Source organism: Zootoca vivipara, chromosome 13 (assembly GCF_965207765.1).
Source record: "Zootoca vivipara chromosome 13, rZooViv2.hap1.1, whole genome shotgun sequence".
Taxonomy (NCBI): Eukaryota; Metazoa; Chordata; class Lepidosauria; order Squamata; family Lacertidae; genus Zootoca; species Zootoca vivipara.
Window position 1 is genome coordinate 13,687,778 of NC_142596.1, and position 20,394 is coordinate 13,708,171.

Here is a 20,394-nt window from a genome sequence, read left to right on the forward strand (position 1 = left end):
CATCGAAACAATGGTGCACTGACACCATGCGGTTGCTGTGCTGGGGTTTTTTTTTTGTTTCGTTTTGTTTTCGGTTGGAGAAAAGAATATTAAAGTACAGCAATAGCAATAAACTATCAAGGCAATTTTAAAAACTTATAGGCTGAGATGTTGAGGATGCCACGTCATGATGGGAATTGTAGTCTCAAAACATCTGGAGGGCCAAGGTTGAGGAAGCCTGCTATAGAGGCTCTTCAGCTGCCCCTCCACAGACTCCTACTGCTCTTGAAAGGCTAAAATAGCTTCTGGAGTGACATTATATTTACAGTTTAGATTAAAAACATGCACAAAGCTTACTCCTTCTAGTCCAAATTCCATAGGCAAGACAGAGAGCTCCTGATTTAGTAACTCTACTTAAATTTACAAAAAAGTAATAATGTTCAAGGGCACACACATGCACACAGGGAATACTGTAAAGCATATTACTGTATCTAGACAGATATTTCAGTTTAATCTTTAGAGTTCTGACCTTCTGGAGATGCTACTTCTTCTGACAGATTTGGAGTCAGATTCACCTCTTGTTCTTCATCAGCTCCCAGAAGACTATGATCTACAGATAAGCGCCCCTTTTTTTCTTCTCTTTCTTTCAGGATGATCTGGGTGGGGTGGGGTGGAGAGACACTTTAGGATAATGTGAGCAGTGCTAATTTCTTCTACAAATAAGCTTGCTGCTTTGTAGAAAAAGGGATAGGAAATTTAATGTGGATGTTTTGTTCGTAAGTGCAAGTCATTTTTCAGAAGTGTGTGGAAAAAAATGTATTTTTTATAAACACCACAAGAAAAGAAGATTACCCTTGACAAAAGAAAATTAAGAAACAATGCAAAAGTTGGGAATATATTATGATATAACAATATGTTACTAAGATTAGTATATACATAATCAAATATTCTAAAACAAAATAGTTCTTTAAAAGAAAAGATTAACCACATTATTTATAAAATTATAGCCTTATTGCAAACCAGAGAATAATACATCTAACTGCCAATACATATTTAGGGCAAATCATGATTTCAATTGCCAGATGATTTTAAATCTTGCTGTCTTCCTCAGTGGCACATGCAATCTTTTTTTCAAGAACATGATACTTGATGATTGCAAATTTGAATTTCCTTTTGCATGCTTTCTTTTTTTAAAAAAAACAACAACACAGTGACAAAAGAAAATAACTCAGAATTGAAAAACACTTTTCTCCCCAAACAATCCTTTGCCCACATACCTGCAAATAAAACGATGCAACAATAATAAAGTATTTAAATTGATACGGCTAATATTTAGAAATTGTGCAAAAGAGTATTTATGATTAACTGATTCAACAATCTCAGCGTACCTGGGACATGACAAAAATCTTTGAAAAAGGAGGGGCAAGTTTCTAGGATCCCAAAATAAGCATAAAGGAAAGCCATTTAGGCTGTGTTTTCATTAAATGTGTGTTGCCCCTTTTATTGGCCATATCACACAGTTAACAACAGGATAGTGATTACCAGTTTTATGCTCTCTGGTACAGAGAAAGTACGTGGTTAGCCGGTCACCAGAGACATCATAACTGGGCCATAGCCCCGGGCACATTTTTTTGGAGGGGGGTGCCAGCAGGTGCCCCCATGACATGCTTCCTCATTGAAGCCTGGCTGCGGCATGTGACTGAGGCAGCTTTCTTGCACCCGGCTGCTTTTTTGTGGTGTAAAATGTCCACTTTTCATCTGCTAGAAATAACACAACTGGACTTAAGAGCATACCAGCCTTTGCAGAGAAGCCACTGAATGAGAAAGATGACCTTAAATGCAGGCAACCCTTAGATCTGCAGCTCGGCCCACAGCACAAGTCAGCATGGGCAAACCCTGTGAATTAACACAGAAATAGATGCCGCGGGGCAAAGAGAAGAACAGCTCATCAAGAGAACTGTGTTTTTGTGAGCAGGCAGACCATTTTTTGGAATCGGGCACTTTTACTGAGACAGTTTGGATCTGTTGGGGATGATCAGAAATAAGTGACATCAAGGTATTGATTCGCCGGTTGGCTTCATTGGTGCTCTGCTTGTTCCCATCAACTGGGTGGGAGGGGAATCATATGTCATGTTCATGAATGGAAACTTATCCTGTCTCCTGCTTTCATTAAAATATAATATATAATAATATATAATATATAATAATAAGCTGGGCCATTAGGATTCATGATCACCATGTCCACAGACAACATTCTAGAGACCGCTTACCTTTTTAAGTGCTGTTGGACGCTTCAGCTTTGAGAGCTCTCTTTCTTTTCCTCGTTTCACTTTTGGGGCAGTGGAGTCCAAAGGATTGAGACAACCCCCTGACGGCTGTCCTTTAGTTAAGGATTTTCGGTTGGCAGGTTCTTTGGCATGAAAAGGTGCAGCACTGCCAACTGAATGAAATCAAGACAACCATTATTCTAACGCCTACTAATGAAAGAAAACCAACATTAGCCACACACACACCCCGGGCTTATCAGTTCTTGTTACAAAAGCCTTTTCCTCTCATTGGAAACAAAAACAGACAACAATGACAGGAAAGTTACACAATGGAACGATTCTGCTTCCAGCTGGCTTTAAACTAGTATTCGGTTCAGTCTACTGTTTTGCAGGAACACTTTAGCTCAGCAAGGAAACAGAAACGTGGTTATGTACCTTAAAATTAATACTATATTATTTCAATTGTTAGATGGAATTTAAGTACTAGCAGAAAGGAACCTTCCTTTGGCTGGCTTCCAAAGAATTACACAGCCAGTCTCATACACTCAAGGAGGATTGCCACACAGAAATCATTTTTGAAATTGCGGAGGCTTGCATTTTATCCTTGCAACAACACTGTTAGCCAGATAACTGTAATATGCCAGCCTGACATATAATATTATATATGCAGGTCAACCTGACTTTATTCATCACACAGAATGGTATGAACCTTTACTGAATAACAAAAACGTACTCTGATCATCCACGACCATTTGGCATACTGGTTGGGACCGATTGCTGCTGCAGTCCAACAAATTTTGGAGAGCCACAGGTTAGCCTTAGGTGGGTAGCTATAAAAACCAGCCAAGTGAGATGTACCCACCTGTGTAGGAAAGGGGCCTGGTATTTGTGATCTGGCGAGCTTTCATAGCTTGCTGCTGTTTTTCAAGAGCAGCTAGCATATCCCCTAAGTCCAACTGCACAGGTGTTTTGCTCTTCTTTCCAGCTGCTTTTGAAACTGCTTCCTATAATCAGAATAAAAGTAGTACAGTTCACCTCCAGTGACCAGAGGCATAACTTAAACCAGGCATTATAAACTTTCCATGATCTTGGTCAGGGATCCCCAACCTGCAGCCCTCCAGATGTATTGGCCTACAACTCCCATGATCCCTAGCTAACAGGACCAGTGGTCAGGGATGATGGGAATTGTAGTCCAAAAAATCTGGAGGGCTGAAGGTTGGGGATGCCTGATCTTGGTGTTTAATCTGTTTTCCTGAGGGTGGGGTGCTAGAAGATACCGTTAGTTCAATATAGCAATAATGTTTTTGTGCTTAACAAACAACAAATGCATAGCCAAGGCAGTACGTACAAAACCTAGGAGAGACGCAATTCTAGGAAATTATACAACTTGAACATTCATCTTGCAAGTGAGGCTCCTTTGGGGATTGTTATGAATCCTTTGGGGATTGTACCCAGGGCTGGAGCGTTCCAGCTGGCTGTTCCCAATTTAAATATGCAGCCAATCACAATTATAACATAAAAAAAACAGACCTGGAGTTTTCTCTGCTCCATGCTAATTTCGGAATACTCTTGAGCTGTAGCCAGTGCTGCTGCTAGGGCTTTCTTCTTTTGACTTTTTGCCCGTTTAGGAACAGATGTGGTGATTGGAATTGGAGTCTGTACAATATTGATTGGAGAATTTTCAGGTAATCCATCCAACTAGGGTGAACAAGGAGAGAGAGCACAGCTTTAAAGGTGTTACAACAGAAAGCATAGCTCATCATAAACTTGCCAAAGTTGACCTTGTTTCCCAAACTACCTCAACTGTATCAGCACACAACTTAGTACACTCATATAGGCCTTCCTAAGTCAGGCACCCCCAAACTTCGGCCCTCCAGATGTTCTGGATTTCAATTCCCATCTTCCCCGACCACTGGTCCTGTTAGCTAGGGATCATGGGAGTTGTAGGCCAAAACATCTGGAGGGCTGCAGTTTGGGGATGCCTGTCCTGAGTGGTCAGATTGCTTTATTTAAACAGTATCACATTTAAGTCTAAGCAATTATTTGATTTGGCAGATGCAGTCCTCTACCAATGGCTTTTAGGTCACATGAAATAATAATAATACTAATTTATTATTTATACCCCGCCCATCCGGCTGGGTTTCCCCAGCCACTCTGGGCGGCTTACAACAGAAAAATGAAATAAAACAATTAAACATTAAAAGCCTCCCTAAACAGGGCTGCCTTCAGATGTCTTCTAAAAATCTGGTAGCTGTTTTTCTCTTTGACATCTGATGGGAGGGCGTTCCATAGGACGGGCGCCACCACCGAGAAGGCCCTCTGCCTGGTTCCCTGCAACTTGGCTTCTCGCAACGAGGGAACCGTCAGAAGGCCCTCGGTACTGGACCTCAGTGTCCGGGCAGAACGATGGGGGTGGAGACGCTCCTTCAAGTATACTGGACCGAGGCCATTTAGGGCTCATAAGCCATTTAGGCAACTCATAAATAATCTAGAGACTCAAAATATTACTAGCATGAATGATTTACTCCAGAAAGGCTGGATCTTTTTACTTGCCTCTGGTATATGCATGCACATGGAGGAAAAATACCAGTACTCTTCTATTTTGTATTAGTTATTCCAATTATTACACCTGTCATGACTAGAATAACGAGCTATGCAAGGTGTTGAAGCTCCCTCCACAACTCTGGCTTTTGAGATTTCAGCAGACATTGTTCATACTTTCAGGCATATCATCCAAGCCATAAAGGGCTAGAAACATGCTTCCTTCTTTAAAAGCAAATATTCCTATGACACTGAATTCTGCACCTTGTTCCACCACATTCTCTTTTTCTCCACTCCCACAGAATAGAAGCATTCACTGCTGCTGCATTATCAATAGTCAGTCACGATATCTAGTGAAGAAAACTAGCTAATTTAAATCAAAATACTATTTACATTATAAAAGCCTCTTACCACTTTAGGGGCATGTTTAAGCTGCATATTACCACCCTTGGAATTTCCATTTTCACTGTTTAACTCTGGAAATTCGTCTTCATCCTGAATAAAAATATTGGGAAGTTTTGAAATGAATTAAGTTTGCAAGGCTCTATCCCTATTAGGCACCAAGGCCTCACTCAAGCCAATAGCAGAAGTTGGCAGATGTCACTCTGCAATGCTTAAAAAAGAGTAACTTGCCCAATCATGAGACACTCATCATGCAACAATTAGAGAAGGGAATATGCTGACAGCAAGATGCTAGGACACACTAAAAAGCAGCATAACAAAATTTGAAAGGCAAGTTTATATACTTTCAAAATGAGCATGTCTATTATTTGCACATAATAATCATCCTGGTGTTGGGAACCCGAGGGCCACAGGTCCTCCTGGGCAGTCTTTCAGGGGCCGCCTGATAGTAGTAGGTAGTGCCAGAAGCAGAAATGGGAAGAGCAACGGATGTCAATTTGTACCTTTGTACAAAAAATTCCACACACACTCCCCAATCCCTCTTTGTTTGGCATCCAAGCAAGCAAGAAGCTTAATGAATCCAGTGACACAAGCGAGCCAGGCAAAAATGCTTGAGGAGGAAGCAAGGCCAAAGCGGGAGATAGAGAGATCTGGAGGGTGGCATTTTGCCTTGGGCCCCAAGGTTTCCCATATTCTTCAATAATCCATGGTCAAAACTAAAACCAAGGTTCGCTCTGAACGAACAGTTTGCTGGTGCATGGAGCTCAGGTTCATGGGTTCAGCTCTGTTCTGTCTCCAGGAGATAACAAACCATGAAACTTGGCTTAGGATTATGTGTGAACCAGTAAACCACAGGTTGCTTCTTCCAAACAAACTGCAAACAGCAAGCAAAGAACAAATCTTGGCTTCTACACATTGTTTAGAAAGAAAGAAACCACAAGATTTGCAAGTAACACCGAGCAAATCCTTATGGCAGACAGGGTGGAGTGGAGCTGACAAAACATGACAAGGTCGCCATCGTCCACTCAAAAATTTCAGTGAGGGTTTTGTGTGACAATTACTATGAATGAATGAATGAATAAAAAAGTTACCTCAAAATAGAGGGGCTCAGGACTTGGCTCTGTTCTGTTTGACTGATTTATGGTTATAGGCTTCTCGTGTTTCCTCTGCAAGTTCTGTCTTCTCTCTGAAGACGTGCTATGTCCCCTACATCTAAAGGCAGGCTACATGTGCATTAAAAAAAAAAAACCCAAAACATATTATGGACTGGTACTTTCCCCAACTCTATCATGAAATAACTCTTATCATGACTAAATGGTTATAAATCTCATGTGTCCTTTAATGATGTCCCCAAATGCTCTCTATAGCTCTGAATCAATGCATGGTACAAGTCTGTCAGTTTTACCTGCTTTCTACGGTAGCTTTCGTCTTTTAAAGAAACTTTGATGTACAGCCCTGCTTAACCTGCAAAACTTACAAGAAGTTTAGAGTTTTCATAGTAAAAGGTTACCTGTGAATTACTACGCTGCTCAGGTTGCCGTCCACCTCTTGAGAAAACTGGTGTTCTCTCTATCCAAGGTTTTTTCTGAGTTGCTTGGGAACTGACACTTGCCCAACTGACGGCTCCTGAAATAAACACCACAGACATTTAAGGAAATACTCCATGTATGAAAAACAATGTGTAAAAAAAAAAATCTATTCTCCAACAGTACTGAAAGTTATACACATAAAAGGAGAGATAGCTATGTGCAAAATCTAGCTCTGTGTAAAATTAGTTCCTGTTTTCAGTAGTTTTACCTGTTCTAATAGTTCACATCAGAGATAATTTTGAATGAAAGTGGCTTGTTATAGCTATTACTCCCATGTGTACTTTCTGCCAAGTACAACATGTTTTCTTTCTAAACAAACATTTATTTGTTCCTTTATTGTAAGTTACTTGCATTGTGTTAACATAAGAAGTAAGAAATGCACAATTAAAAATGAAGCCTTATATGCATTTCTTATGGAGCTTAATATTCACCTTGGGCCTGGCATATTTATCAGATAGAAGGACAACAGAAAAAAAGGTGGTGTATTGATGCTGTTAGGAAGAGAATGTTGGCAAAAACAGCAAAGCTTGAGATTATTTGATCTCTCTCTATATATATAAAAGTTACCTGGATGTATTGATGGTTCCATGATCTGAAAATTTTAAAAAAGAAGAGATTTTAAGATTTTGCTTATTTTGTGCCATCTTCATCCCTTTTAAACACTTCAAGCGTTTACCTACATTTGATGCAGCAGATTCTGTGCTCCTTGAGGTCACACCTGCAGCCTGGTTGCTGTGTTTAGGACTGCAATAACCACTGTCACTATCAATGTCTGCTTCGCTAGCCCCTTGCTCGCTGGAGGATTCTGCAGGGTGGGAGGTTCGCCGCCGCCTGCTTTTTGGTTTCCAATGCATGGCACTCACACTCTCAGACAGTGACTTGCTTGCGATCTCTGATGGAAAGTCTGCAATGCAAGGCAAGTGGGATTACTAAGAACCAACAGTTTTGGAGCAACCTAGTCTTCTTCCACAAACATACAAGTGTTTAAGAAGAGCTGTCACAACAGTAATAGAATCATCAGGCATGCTAGATAGCTATCTAGAACAGCCCATTGCCAGAGAGTTTTGTTACAGGTGCAGATGGCAATAATTTCCTCTTCCTTCTACAGCCTCGGTGCTTGAGTATCTAAAGTGCAAAATAGGCAATGGATGGTATCTATTTTTATTTAATTTATATCCTACTTTCCCCCCACAGTGGGACTCAAGGAGTGTTACACAAATTAAAAAAGCACAGATAAAATACAAAATGCTAAAAACAAATAAGAACAGCTGTTGCTATGTTGTGTGGGAAATGTCCCAGATTCGAGTTAATTATGCTCATTTTTAGGACACTATTCCTTCTTCCCCATTTTCCATTCCCACTCTGCCCTGGTCAGCATTATGTGGCCATTCAGCATAGTTAGTCCTCACTGGCCATTTTCGGACTTGGGCGGCTAGACTGAAAGTAGTAATATACTGACTGTCAGTTGTGATTATGTTCATAAGACTACGTTCTGAGAAAAAAGCTAAATAAAATTTGACTAAAAAAGACAGAAATATTAGTGGAAAAGAAGGGAGACACACCACCTGAATGATGCCTAATAGCCAATGTAAACTTGCCCAGGAGCCAAGGCAGATTAAGCATATCATCTCAGAATGGGAGGAACACCCAATACTTCCATCACAGATATTCCTATATAAGCTTTGTACAAGGAACTTTTCAGGTACAAGGAAATTTCACTTAAGCATAGAACAGGTCACAACACCAATACACATACATTATCACTGTACCTGTTTGCTGACAAGCATCCACCAGGAGTACAATTTTAGGTCTGCTCTCAGGGCCCGATGCACTGGTCTCTTTCTGGATAGCAACACTTTTCACTGGAGGCCTTTTGCTTTTTATGTGTATTTGTGGAGGCTGTTGCTGTTTAAAATGATTAGCCAAGGAAAGAGTTTTATTGGGTAAGCCAGTGGACTTGGTTTAGGAAAGACAATTTTCCACAGAAAGTAACCACAGAAGATTATTGAATATTATCTGCAAACATTTGGAAACTAACCTTAGATCCATCAGCACTTTAATTAAAAAATAAACATATGTTCCATACAAAACAATGAATAAATGAGCACAATTGTTTAAAGATCTTTCATATTTTGCAAAGCAGCTTTCATCTATCTGTACTGATAACTAATAAACTATGATTTCTACATTAGATATACACTTCTGAAGTTCCAACTACTACAACGTGTTTGGAACCCAAGCCTAGCATGTCTAGCTGCTGAAATTCTGACATTTAGGGAAGCTTTTAATGTTTGATGGATTACTGTATTTTAATATTTTGTTGGAAGCTGCCCAGAGTGGCTGGAGAAGCCCAGCCAGATGGGCGGAGTAAATAATAATAATTATTATTTCAGTAACAGTGCTTTATTGAAGTATAACTGTTAACTGTGATTTTAAAAAATGTATTAAGAACCTTTTGGTAGGTGTCCAAGTATGATAATTAAGAATTGGAAATGGTTCAGAATTCCATCAGTCCTGGAATCATGGAAGACAGTATTAAGGGTAACTCAAATGGATAAATTAACTGCTTTTAATACATCTTAAGCAGAGGTTAGGAAGCACTTAAGCACTATTAATTCCTTTTGGAATTAATTTGCCAAAAGCAGCGATTTACTATTATGGTGGCTTTTAAGACTTTTTTTTAATAGTAGATCCATATGGCTGCCTGTGTTTTTTTAAGAACTGTCATTTAACACATATTTTAAAAATAAATTTTCAAAAGCAAATACAGTGGTACCTCTGGATACGCACACCTCTGGTTGCGTATCCTTTGAGTTATGCACGCGGCAAACCCGGAAGTATTTTTCCGGGTTTCGCCATGCACATGCGCAAAAGCGCTCTACGCGCATGTGCAGAAGTGCTCTGCCGCGCTGCACGCATGCGCAGAACAGGCACATCCAGTTGCAAATTCCTCTGGATCCGACCAGAGCTCCGGAACGGATCCCGTGCGCAACCAGAGGTATCACTGTACATAAATATGACACCTATTCATGTTTGCATGGATGTGAGCTAGAGGTATTCATGGTTTTCAAGAAGGGTGGGTAAAGGTTTTTAAATGTATCAAGTTCAACACTACAATCTTACCACAGCACTTCAGAAACACCAAAAATGAAATTAGGCTGATACTGCAACATGTTTTTAGAAATAAAAAAGGGGACATTACATTACTCTAGAATCTAGACCATGGGTAGGCAAACTTAGGCCCAATCGACTTCTAAATCCGCCCTGCGGACAGTCTGGGAATCAGTGTGTTTTCACATGAGTATAATGTGTCCTTTTATTTAAAATGCATCTCTGGGTTATTTGGGGGCATAGGAATTCGTTCATTCCCCCCCCCCCGAAATATAGTCCGGCCCCTCACAAGGTCTGAGGGACAGTGGACCGCCCCCCCCCTGCTGAAAAAGTTTGCTGACCCCTGCTCTAGACAACAGACATGTACAAACACTATGATTACAATCTTGCCTTCAACTGCACATGTGTAAAACATACTGAACTCAACAGGACCTGTGTGCACTAGATATGGCAAAATATATTGGAAGACTATTTTTTTAGAAAGCTCAATGACCACCATATTCTGCTGGCAAAATAAACTAAGGATGTCCTTTATCCTCAAAACCTAAGCACGTAATAATAAAAAAGAATGGTTTTATCTTTCAGAAAGGTGCATTTTATATGGAGTACTTGTTTTAACTTTTGTTAGTTTTGAGATACCTGTATTAGATAAAAACTATTATATACGGTATGTGTGTCTACATGTGAAAAGGTATTGACTCAGCAACACAAAACACCTAGGTTTGGGCTTGTGTGCATGCCCAATTGCATAAACAGACCGAGAAAGGGCACAAGTGAGAGGTTGTGCTTTATGCTGCCCAGAAAAGGTGTACACAATTCAAAAAGTTTATTCTCTGTACAAAAATATTTTCTAGATTCTTCTATTTCTGGTGTAAAATGTTTTTTTAAAGGATTTTCATTTCCAGCATAGTGTTTTACAACAATGATATGTATACAGACAAACCCTGGTTGTCGAATGTAATGTATTCCAGAAGCCTGTTCAGCTTCCGAAATATTCAACAACCAAGGGGCGGCTTCCGATTGGCTGCAGGAGCTTTCTGCACTCAAGCGGAAGCTGTGTTGGACGTTCAGTTTCAGAAAAACGTTCGCAAAATGGAGCATTTACTTCCGGGTTTTTGGCATTCAGGAGCCAAAACGTTCCAAAACAGAGGCGTTTGGGGACCGAGGTTGGACTGTACTGACAAACATATACTTCACTGATATATTCCAAACTAGCCATTCATCCTTCAATTATGTTGCTTGCTAAATGGACTTACTTTTTGCACAGCTGGTCCCCTGTTGGAGCTTCTACTCTGCTGGCTACATAATGGAAAGACCTGGTTGGGTTGGGTTGGGCGATCCGTGCATTCTGCTGCGACTGCATTTATGGCACTTGTTGTCTGGAAGGGTGCAGAGTAAGGGGCTGGAAATGGATGATAAAAGCCCATGACCTGGGCACATGGTGCTGGCATCAATTGATAATACGTGTATTCAGCAGAAACAGGTGGCTGGGCAGAAATAATGGGATAAGCAAGGTATGGACCAGCAGGGTTTGGGTTAGGCTGCTGCCATCTGATATCATTGTTATACAGTGGAAGTTGCCTGTAGAGAGGAAGAGAATAGAACACTTTCTGAATGGTTAAATGTACAACAGTCCACCACCATCGCTTCTTTCCTTTAAAACCAAAAAGAAAGATTTTGCAAGTGCTAAGTGCTATCCATCCCACATACATTTCCCCACTGTGTTCATATGGCTGTCCAGTTCTAGGGATGAGGAACTAATTGCACCAAACTGCACTGCACAAGCAGTATTATACTATTTTGAGATATCAACTGCTATACTAGCATGGCAGTCCTATGTTTTTACAGGTATAATTATAGCCAAGTCCTCACAATGTCCAATTCAGAAGTAAATTCTGCTGAATTAATGGGGCTTACTTCCATGTAAATGGGGTTACAACTGCAGCCTTAAACATCAAAGGGAAACTTGAATTACATGATGTTTCAAGAGGTTTCATCATAGTCCTATGCTCGGTGAAAATATGAGCAGTTTTCTGCCTTTTATCTATTCTCAGCAACTATGCAAAGAAGGCAGCAAATGGGGGCCACTGCCTCATTTTGGAAGTGGCATGAAACTAATTTTGCCGCACTAACAGCAAATTTAAGAGGTGGCTTGAAGGCCTGAGCTTCACCACCTTTCATTCAGGAGACACAAAAAATAGATGATTTTTCTGAATGGTTAAAGGAAAAACCTGGAGAGAAAGCAAATAGTTCCTTCTACAACAATATTATTTAACTAACATGCAATCTAATCCTCACATGTTTACCCAGAAGCAAGTGCCACTAAGCTTACACCCAAGAAAGTGTGCACAAAATTTCAGCTTTAAGTGCTGAAGTTGAGTGTGAAAGCTTCCCAGTATTCTAGGGAACACAAAAAACTAAATGGAAGATGCAGAAAATGTTTACATTCATTTATTTAGTCACGGAATATATTTAATTACCTATTGGACTGGTTTTCCTGAACAAATGGGTAGCAAGTAATCAGGTAGCTAGGAATAGGAGCTGGTTCCACGCCACTAACTCCTCCACTGTCAGTAGGTAACGCCATAGACATCATAAGTGAATCCGGACCCTTCTTCTGAGGAATGAATGGTTCTACTTCAGCAGAGAGTTTCACATTCTTGAGGGAAGGGGGGAAAAAACATGTTAACATGTTAGGGAACATAAACTACAGTATTTTTTGGGCTGTCAGTGCTTAAGTACAGGTTATAAACACCTCAGGTTACAGACTCCGCTAACCCGGAAGTAGTACCTCAGATTGAGAACTTTGCCCCAGGATGAGAACAGAAATCATGCGCTGGCGGTGCAGCGGCGGCAGGAGGCCCCATTAGCTAAAGTGGTACCTCAGGTTAAGAACGGTTTCAGGTTAAGAATGGACCTCCGGAACGAATTAAGTTCGTAACCAGAGGTATCCCTGTATGTCATAGCCACTATGGCTGTATTTTCATTAGGTTTACCGTGTTACATTTCCCCAGTCAAAATTATTGAAGCGAAATGAATTGCATTTAAGATCAGCAACCCCAAAGCAGGAAATATATCCCTTATTTAGAGCACCAGAGCAGTAACCAAAAAGGTGGTGACAACTATGCAAACAACTATGCCACCCAAGGAAACATGCACAACAGACCTAAGTTCAGTCTTCTGAGGAAGGCACATTACAAAACAGGAAAACAATTAAAGACAGCCAAGACGGAGAAATGTTTCGTGCTACACATTTGTTGGGAGGTTCTAGCAGGGGAGCGCAGCTATCGTATACCCTTGACCGAAGAATGGTACACTCCTATCTGGGATGGTCGTCCTCTTCCACCAAGCGTGCAGCTTTGGGAGGGACACACATGGAGCGGTGAGGGAGGAAGGGGACACCTGCCTAACCAGCCAGATCAGTCGAACCAACCCTGGCGATCAATGGGGTGACAGATGTTGCAGCCAGATCGCCCTCACATTGTTTTGTGCTACACATTTATCTGCAGTAAAGACATGACATTTTATGGTAGAAGGAAGCATAGGAGATACTATTTAGAGCAGTGATGCCCCAACTTGGCCCTCCAGCTGTTTTGGGACTACAATTCCCACCATCCCTGACCACTGGTTCTGTTAGCTAGGGAAGATGGGAGTTGTAGTCCAAAATCAGCTGGTGGGCCTAGTTTGGCCATAACTGATTTAAAGCATTGCATGTGATCCATCTAAATGAAGATGGAATGAGTTACACCCCCAGGAAAAATATAACTTTAAGTTTATTGCTTTCAGTGGGTCTATTCAAGTACAGTAGTAGCTTGGGTTACAAACACTTCAGGTTACACACTCCGCTAACCCAGAAGTAGTACCTCAGGTTAAGAACTTTACTGTATGAATAATCACTTATTGTTGATAGGTGAAGCTTCAATCTTATGCACCCTTTAAAAAAAACACACAAGTTCCAGTGAACAAAATATAACTTGCTTCCAAAAATAGGTGCAAAAGATTGAGCTGTAATAAGTGTCCCACACAACCTAGAATCAGGGGATAACTGTTGGGCAAAGCTGTGTATTTCAAAGAAATATAAAACTGATACAGTGGAACCTCGGTTTACGAATGCAATCTGTTCCGTGGAGACATTCGTAAACCGAGGCATTCGCTCCCCGAAGGCACGCTTTTGCACGAGCGTGAAGCGCCGATAGAGCGCTTCTGTGCACGCACGCACTGTGCAGAAGCGATCTGCACATCCGACGCCGTGGAACCCGGATGTAAACACTTCCGGGTGTGCGGCGTTCGTAAACAGAGGTAGTTGTAAACCGAGGTTCCACTGTATCCAATGTTATGCACTTCAATCAAGAGTCAAGAGTCTTTGAGTTTTTTTGTTTTTCAAGAGAAGGAACTGTACTAGAGGAAATATACTAGTATGGAACAAATATGACAAAGTATTTATTTAATTTTCTTAAAACCTGCAGAAGAAAAGTTACCCTCCCAAAGGAAAGCTATTCAGCTATGATACCCGTTAAAGCACTAAATGGGCAAAAATGTTTCAACAGTACAAAAACAACAACACCCTGCAGGTGTTAAAGGCTGGGTTTGCATGCAGCAATACTCTCAACAAGTCAGGCCCCCTTTCCTCTTCTGGCACAACTGCAATGAGTTGGGAAGCTTTTGCTTCTGTTTTAGATTCACTGCAACTGGTCATGACATTCACACCTTAATTGTAATTATGGTTAATTGAGACAAAACCTATGGTTTGAAGCAGTGTTCGAAATTAGCCAGGCACATTTTGCACCTGCCTATTGGCCACTTGCACCAAGTGAAAATACCTGGGTGCCAGGGTGGTGGCGCCTGACATTTCCACCATCTGGAGGTGCATGCCTGGGGACAATTGGATCTTGAATGTTTCCACACACTAATACCACATCCTGCAGAATTCTATCAGTTATATTTTCTTTGCAGAATTAGAATGAATTTCAGGAACCAAAATGCTTTTTCTGTGCAGCCTGAACAGGAGCAGTGAACGACATTACAGTTAATTGTTGTAGTTTGCCTTCACTTACCCCTCCCCACTGCCCTGCTCACAGTAATTTAAGAATGGTCTGTTTCATCATTAAGAAAAGGGAGGAATAGGCTGATATATATATGTGGACCATCCCTGGATCAAGTGACTTTTCTTTTTTAAGTTCACAAAGTTCTTAACCTAGCTCTGTGTCAGTGATGGCCAAACTTGGCCCTCCAGCTGTTTTGGAACTACAACTCCCATCATCCCTAGCTAACAAAACCAGTGGCCAGGGATGGGAATTGTAGTCCCAAAACAGCTGGAGGGCCAGGTTTGGCCATCACTGCCCTATGTTGTCATCTGAACTAGCCAGATGTTTAACAGATAATCAATCATAGACAGTCATTTTAAAAATAAAACTTTACATATGTCTTGCCCCAAAATGGCATATAGATATTCTGTAACCTTGGTTTAAGGAGCCACTTGTTGTTCTGTGTGTGTGTGTGTGTGTGTGTGTGTGTGTGTGTGCACGCGTGCGCCTTGTTTCAACAACCATAGTGCAGATAACCTGGTGGTTAAACTAAATGGGAAGAGAAAGCTTCAGGGCCACTTGTGTCTATACCAGGGGAGAGGAGGAGTGTTTAAACTCAAGACCTCCTTCAATTCTTTCCTGCAAAAGTAATCTGGTCCCAATTGAAAGTACCAATTGTATTATCCTGCACATGCCTACCTGAAGCTTAATGTTGTTTTGGAGGCCTTCCTCTGGGTAGCTTCAGCAGGCAAAGCAAAGCAGGGGGGTACCAAGGAGAGGAACTTTTCAGTAGTGGCATCTCAGCTGTGGAAACAGCCTTCCCAGAGATGGCCATACAGAGACTTTATGGTATTTTCAGTGCCAACTGAAGTCCCTTTTGTTCACCCAAACTTTTAAACTGTTTTAGAACTGGGATGTAAATTATTTCATGCTGCCGCAACGCAAGGAAGTTTTTTGAGGTTTCTTGTTTTATTCTTTATTGTATATTATGTTTTTAGTATTTTGTTGCAAGTCATACAAGTAGTATCTATTGAATGGTAACCACATAAATATAGTTACAGGTAGGTAGCCGTGTTGGTCTGATGTAGTCGAAACAAAATAAAAAAATTCCTTCCAGCACCTTAGAGACCAACTAAGTTTGTCATTGATAAGACACAGGCACCCCCAAACTTCGGCCTTCCAAATGTTTTGGCCTACAACTCCCATGATCCCTAGCTAACAGGACCAGTGGTCAGGGATGATGGACATTGTAGTCCAAAACATCTGGAGGGCCGAAGTTTGGGGATGCCTGGATAAGAGCTTTCGTTCTTCAGTGTATCTGAAGAAGTGTGCATGCACACGAAAGCTCATACCAACGACAAACTTAGTTGGTCTCTAAGGTGCTGCTGGAAGGAATTTTTTTATTTTGTTTCGACTACATAAATTTATTTAATAATAATAATAATAATAATAATAATAATTCATAATCAAAGCCCACCATTGAGCAAAACAGCAGGATATAAGATTAATTTGTGTATTGTTTTCTTATTCAGGTTTAGTTTGAATTAAGTTTGGCTTTTGATTTCAGAGCCTCTACATTAAGCCATTTGCAAATAACAATCTGTCTATTGTTTCCACTTCTATCGGAGTATGGATTACACAGGAACCTATTTTTGCTCTAAAGGAACATGCACACTGATGACACTATATAAATACAACAATCAGTACTTACATATTCTATTGTTTGTGTTAGCGATTTTCTTTCAAAGCACAGGATTTTAAGACTTACTCAGCTTTCAGTTTAATTTTACAGAATGTATGCAATTGCTCATTATATATGTTTCCCACTGACCATTACATTTCTTCCAAGATATTTAACATAAAGCCACCTTTGTTTTCAATATAAAGGCTACTGTATTATTTAGCAGCTGCAGCGACAGAAGATGACACTAGCAGGAACAGACTGGTAAACTTTGTCTTATAGTTACAGCACTGTGTTTAATCTTTAGACTACAATATACAAAAAACCTGTAACGGACGTTCAATATTACCCATTAAAACAGAACCCATGCTGTCCTTCTAAGCAGAATAGTGCTGTCGGCTGAAGGCACTTTGTGTAATTAACACAAGGCAGATGCCTACATATTATGTTTCAAATTCAAAATAATATTGGGTTTTATACTGGCTAATAGTGGCCTTTTATCTTTCAGCAATTTGAAAAAAAAATTGTGTCAGTTTTCAAACTGAGAGTATGCAGCAACAAGCATATTAAGAACTTACACTTTGCCTATTTTAAGAGTAGCTTTGTAAACACAAAAACAGATGTGGCTATAGTTAGATAACTCTATTCAATGCAATCTTAAGGAATGGGAAATATGCTGGTTAACTAGAAGATAGCAGGAGCATTTTATGCAAAGTTCTGTCTGAAAAAATCTTACTTTTTAATCAATAATGTGGTAGTAATTTCTCCACTTTTAGGATTGCTCTGTGCATTAATGTAATACAAGTTATATTAGGCAAATGGAACCAAAATAATAGTAGTAATGTTGAAAGCAAACTTTTTTTCAGGAGACTCTCACTAGAAAGCAAACACTTATGCAAGCAGCAGTCCAGGCATGCTAAAATTAGTATATGTTAATTTTCAGCACCTTCCTTTTTCTCCCTTAGGCTGGAATCCTAAACAGACTTACTAGGGAGTTAGCACTATGGAACTCGATGTGGCTTACTTCTGAGTGTTATTAAAAGCTAAATAGCTTAAGGGGAATGTATGCTATTGAGATATGTCTTAGCATTTTCATTGAGTATGTCTAAATATAAATTCCCAAGTAATGCTTTGAATATGACGTTTAAAACAACTCGATTGTTTTTACATTTTTCCAATATCATATGTTTCAGTCAAACTACTTTTGGTTACTGGGAGGGGATCACATATTGTTTACTAAATGCAAATTACATGCTAAATCAGATCTCCATTTAAAGCAGCACAAAATGCTCCCATTACATTTTGTCTGGAAAACTCACACCACTTTTTATTATCTGTTTCAGCTCAACTGCCAAACAGAACATCTTACAGATTCAGATTAACATGCATCATTTATCTGTTTTAAAAAGGATCATACAAACTGTTTCATTTGCTTGCATGTTAGACTAATGAAGGGCTGTTTTTTTTAAAGATACCCAAGACAAAGCAAATTCTGATCAGGAAATGGGTATACTAAGGCATGCAACTCTTAGTTGGGAATATCTACAAATCAATATTCAATGAACACATTGGGTGAAATGCTTTTACAAACTCAATACTGCCAGTATGACATCTTTGCTAGGTGGAGACACAAACAATGGAAGCTCTAAGATTGCACATGACACGTCATATAATATACTGTATAACTTATCTTTATTCAAACAGATAAGCTATAAAACAAGGTAACATGAGTGGGCAGTAGCACTATCATTTTATAAATGCATAGGTACTTTCATTCAATACTGAACAACCTTTTCACATGAACACCTACTCACAACTTTCATATTTAATTCCTTGCTCTTACACTGTGCTTATAGAATCATAGAATTGCAGACTTGGAAGGAGCCATAAGGGTCATATAGTCCAACAGCCTGCAATGCAGGAATCATTTTTCCCAACCTGGGGCTTGAACCCATGACCATGAAATTAAGAGTCTCATGCTCTACTGACTGTCCTTAATTAATACAACTTCCAAGAGGTCTCCCTATAAACTACATGAGGGTACAAGTAATACACGAAGAGCAGCTCATATAAAGTAATCTATTACTTAGCTTCTAAACAAGGCCAAACATCATTAGGAAAGGATGCAATCCTATGTACTGTACAATTAACAAGAACAATTCCTACTGACCACATCTATAAAAAAATGCTTATGTTTGGATTGTAAGGTTTCAATCCTACAATTACTTGGGCATGAATCCTACCAGGTAGCAAGGATCCAGTACTGAAAGACTTTTAATGATCAATCCTATTTCATTATTTATAAAAAATTTTTTTAAATAAATCATGTGTTTTATTTTTAATGATACAACTATTGATGTTTTGTAACTGTGTATCTATATCTGAATTACACTTGGATCAACAAAATGCAACTCCTCCTTCCCTATCACAACCCAAGTCCATTTTAAATAGTTTAAAACTTAATACTAGAAACAACTGCATTATAAAACTGTAAGAGCCTATCTTATCCATCCTTGATTTGTACCTCCATGATTTCATAAAGGCCAAGGCTTACTGCACATTAGAACAGATACGTTCCCAAGAAAAGGAGCTACTAAGATTAGACACTGGCCTAGTTCACACACCAGTGCAGTAGCAGAGTGACTAGGGAGGAGCAAAATGGCCCCAATCTACTCTCTTTGAGCCCCTGCATTCATGCTAAGTCATAATTTGTCTTAATGTGATGCCTTTAAATCAACGTGGCAGCATAAGGAAAATATATTGCCATTGATTCAAGCACAGAACAAGTTGTTTTGAAGTGATACATGATACATGATACCAAGCTACTTTGTGGGGAGAAAATCATTACTTCCCACCAGATTTGAAGCATTTTCATAATAAAAGTGATATTATTTAACACAGAACAATTACAGTAAAGTAATATTTGACATCCACATTTCAACATGCATGTTGCTCTTAGCTTTACAGAAAATGCAAGTAAACACAAAAAGAAAAGATAATGACTGCAAGTAGATAGAGAAAAGCTACCGGTAACAAAAGGCGGCAAAGCTGATGTTGCTCTAGTGTTGCACAAAGCTATACAGGAACACAGTTCTTTAGCACCCATCTTTGTGCCACCATGTAAGTGCCACTCTTCTCCCAGACATTCACTGTCTGTTAAGCTTTTATGACTGCTCTGGCATCTTTGTTTTAATAGTTTTTAGTTATAGTTTTTCTAAAACATTTTATAAATAAATAATAGGAAGCATATTTAAATTGTTTTTCCTCATATTACTTTAATTTACTCAAGAACAGTTTTACTAAAGCTTATTTAGAAAAATGTAAGGACCACTTGATTAAAAAAATCCCTATGCAGCCAATTTCTTTAGCATATAGTTTCTTTCTCCAGGGAGTCCAGGCAATCATACATATTTTGCAGCATTCAAAATTTGCCAGGCCACTTTCGGCCAAGAGAACATGCCTGACATCTCCTCCATCTGCAGGTGCATGCCTGGGGATCCTTGGATCGTTACTGTTTTCACAAATTAACAACACATCCTTTAGAATTTTATCTGTGATATTTTATCTGCACAATCAGAACGAATTTCAGGAACCAAAAACTCATATTGAAAAATACAACTTTCGAGCCCTCTGACCCCAAAATGGCAACTAGACATTCTGTTTTGGCAAGTGTAAACCTGGTTTAAGGAGCCATTTAGCACCTAGCTTATATATATATATATATATATATATATATATATATATATATATATATACACATATATATGAGTTTCTAACACCGATATCTTGTGAAGGCATGT

General features: G+C 39.6%; 1 protein-coding gene across 5 annotated transcripts in view; it reads right to left on the reverse strand.

Annotated features, from left to right (window-relative positions):
- Positions 1-20,394, reverse strand: part of SECISBP2L (SECIS binding protein 2 like) — a 34,247-nt gene that overhangs the window by 9,143 nt on the left and 4,710 nt on the right. For 2 of the 5 annotated variants that reach the window (XM_035131027.3, XM_035131029.3), the window contains exons 2-13: positions 12,370-12,548; positions 11,146-11,470; positions 8,548-8,683; positions 7,459-7,682; positions 7,346-7,370; positions 6,700-6,815; positions 6,281-6,412; positions 5,199-5,282; positions 3,777-3,944; positions 3,109-3,250; positions 2,250-2,419; positions 509-635 (exon numbers count right to left, since the gene is read on the reverse strand). In XM_035131027.3, coding sequence (XP_034986918.3) covers positions 509-635; positions 2,250-2,419; positions 3,109-3,250; positions 3,777-3,944; positions 5,199-5,282; positions 6,281-6,412; positions 6,700-6,815; positions 7,346-7,370; positions 7,459-7,682; positions 8,548-8,683; positions 11,146-11,470; positions 12,370-12,548 — 1,828 coding nt within the window. The remainder of the gene's footprint in view (positions 1-508; positions 636-2,249; positions 2,420-3,108; positions 3,251-3,776; positions 3,945-5,198; positions 5,283-6,280; positions 6,413-6,699; positions 6,816-7,345; positions 7,371-7,458; positions 7,683-8,547; positions 8,684-11,145; positions 11,471-12,369; positions 12,549-20,394) is intronic. The other 3 variants (XM_060282738.2, XM_088656574.1, XM_060282739.2) reach the window with 2 other exon arrangements.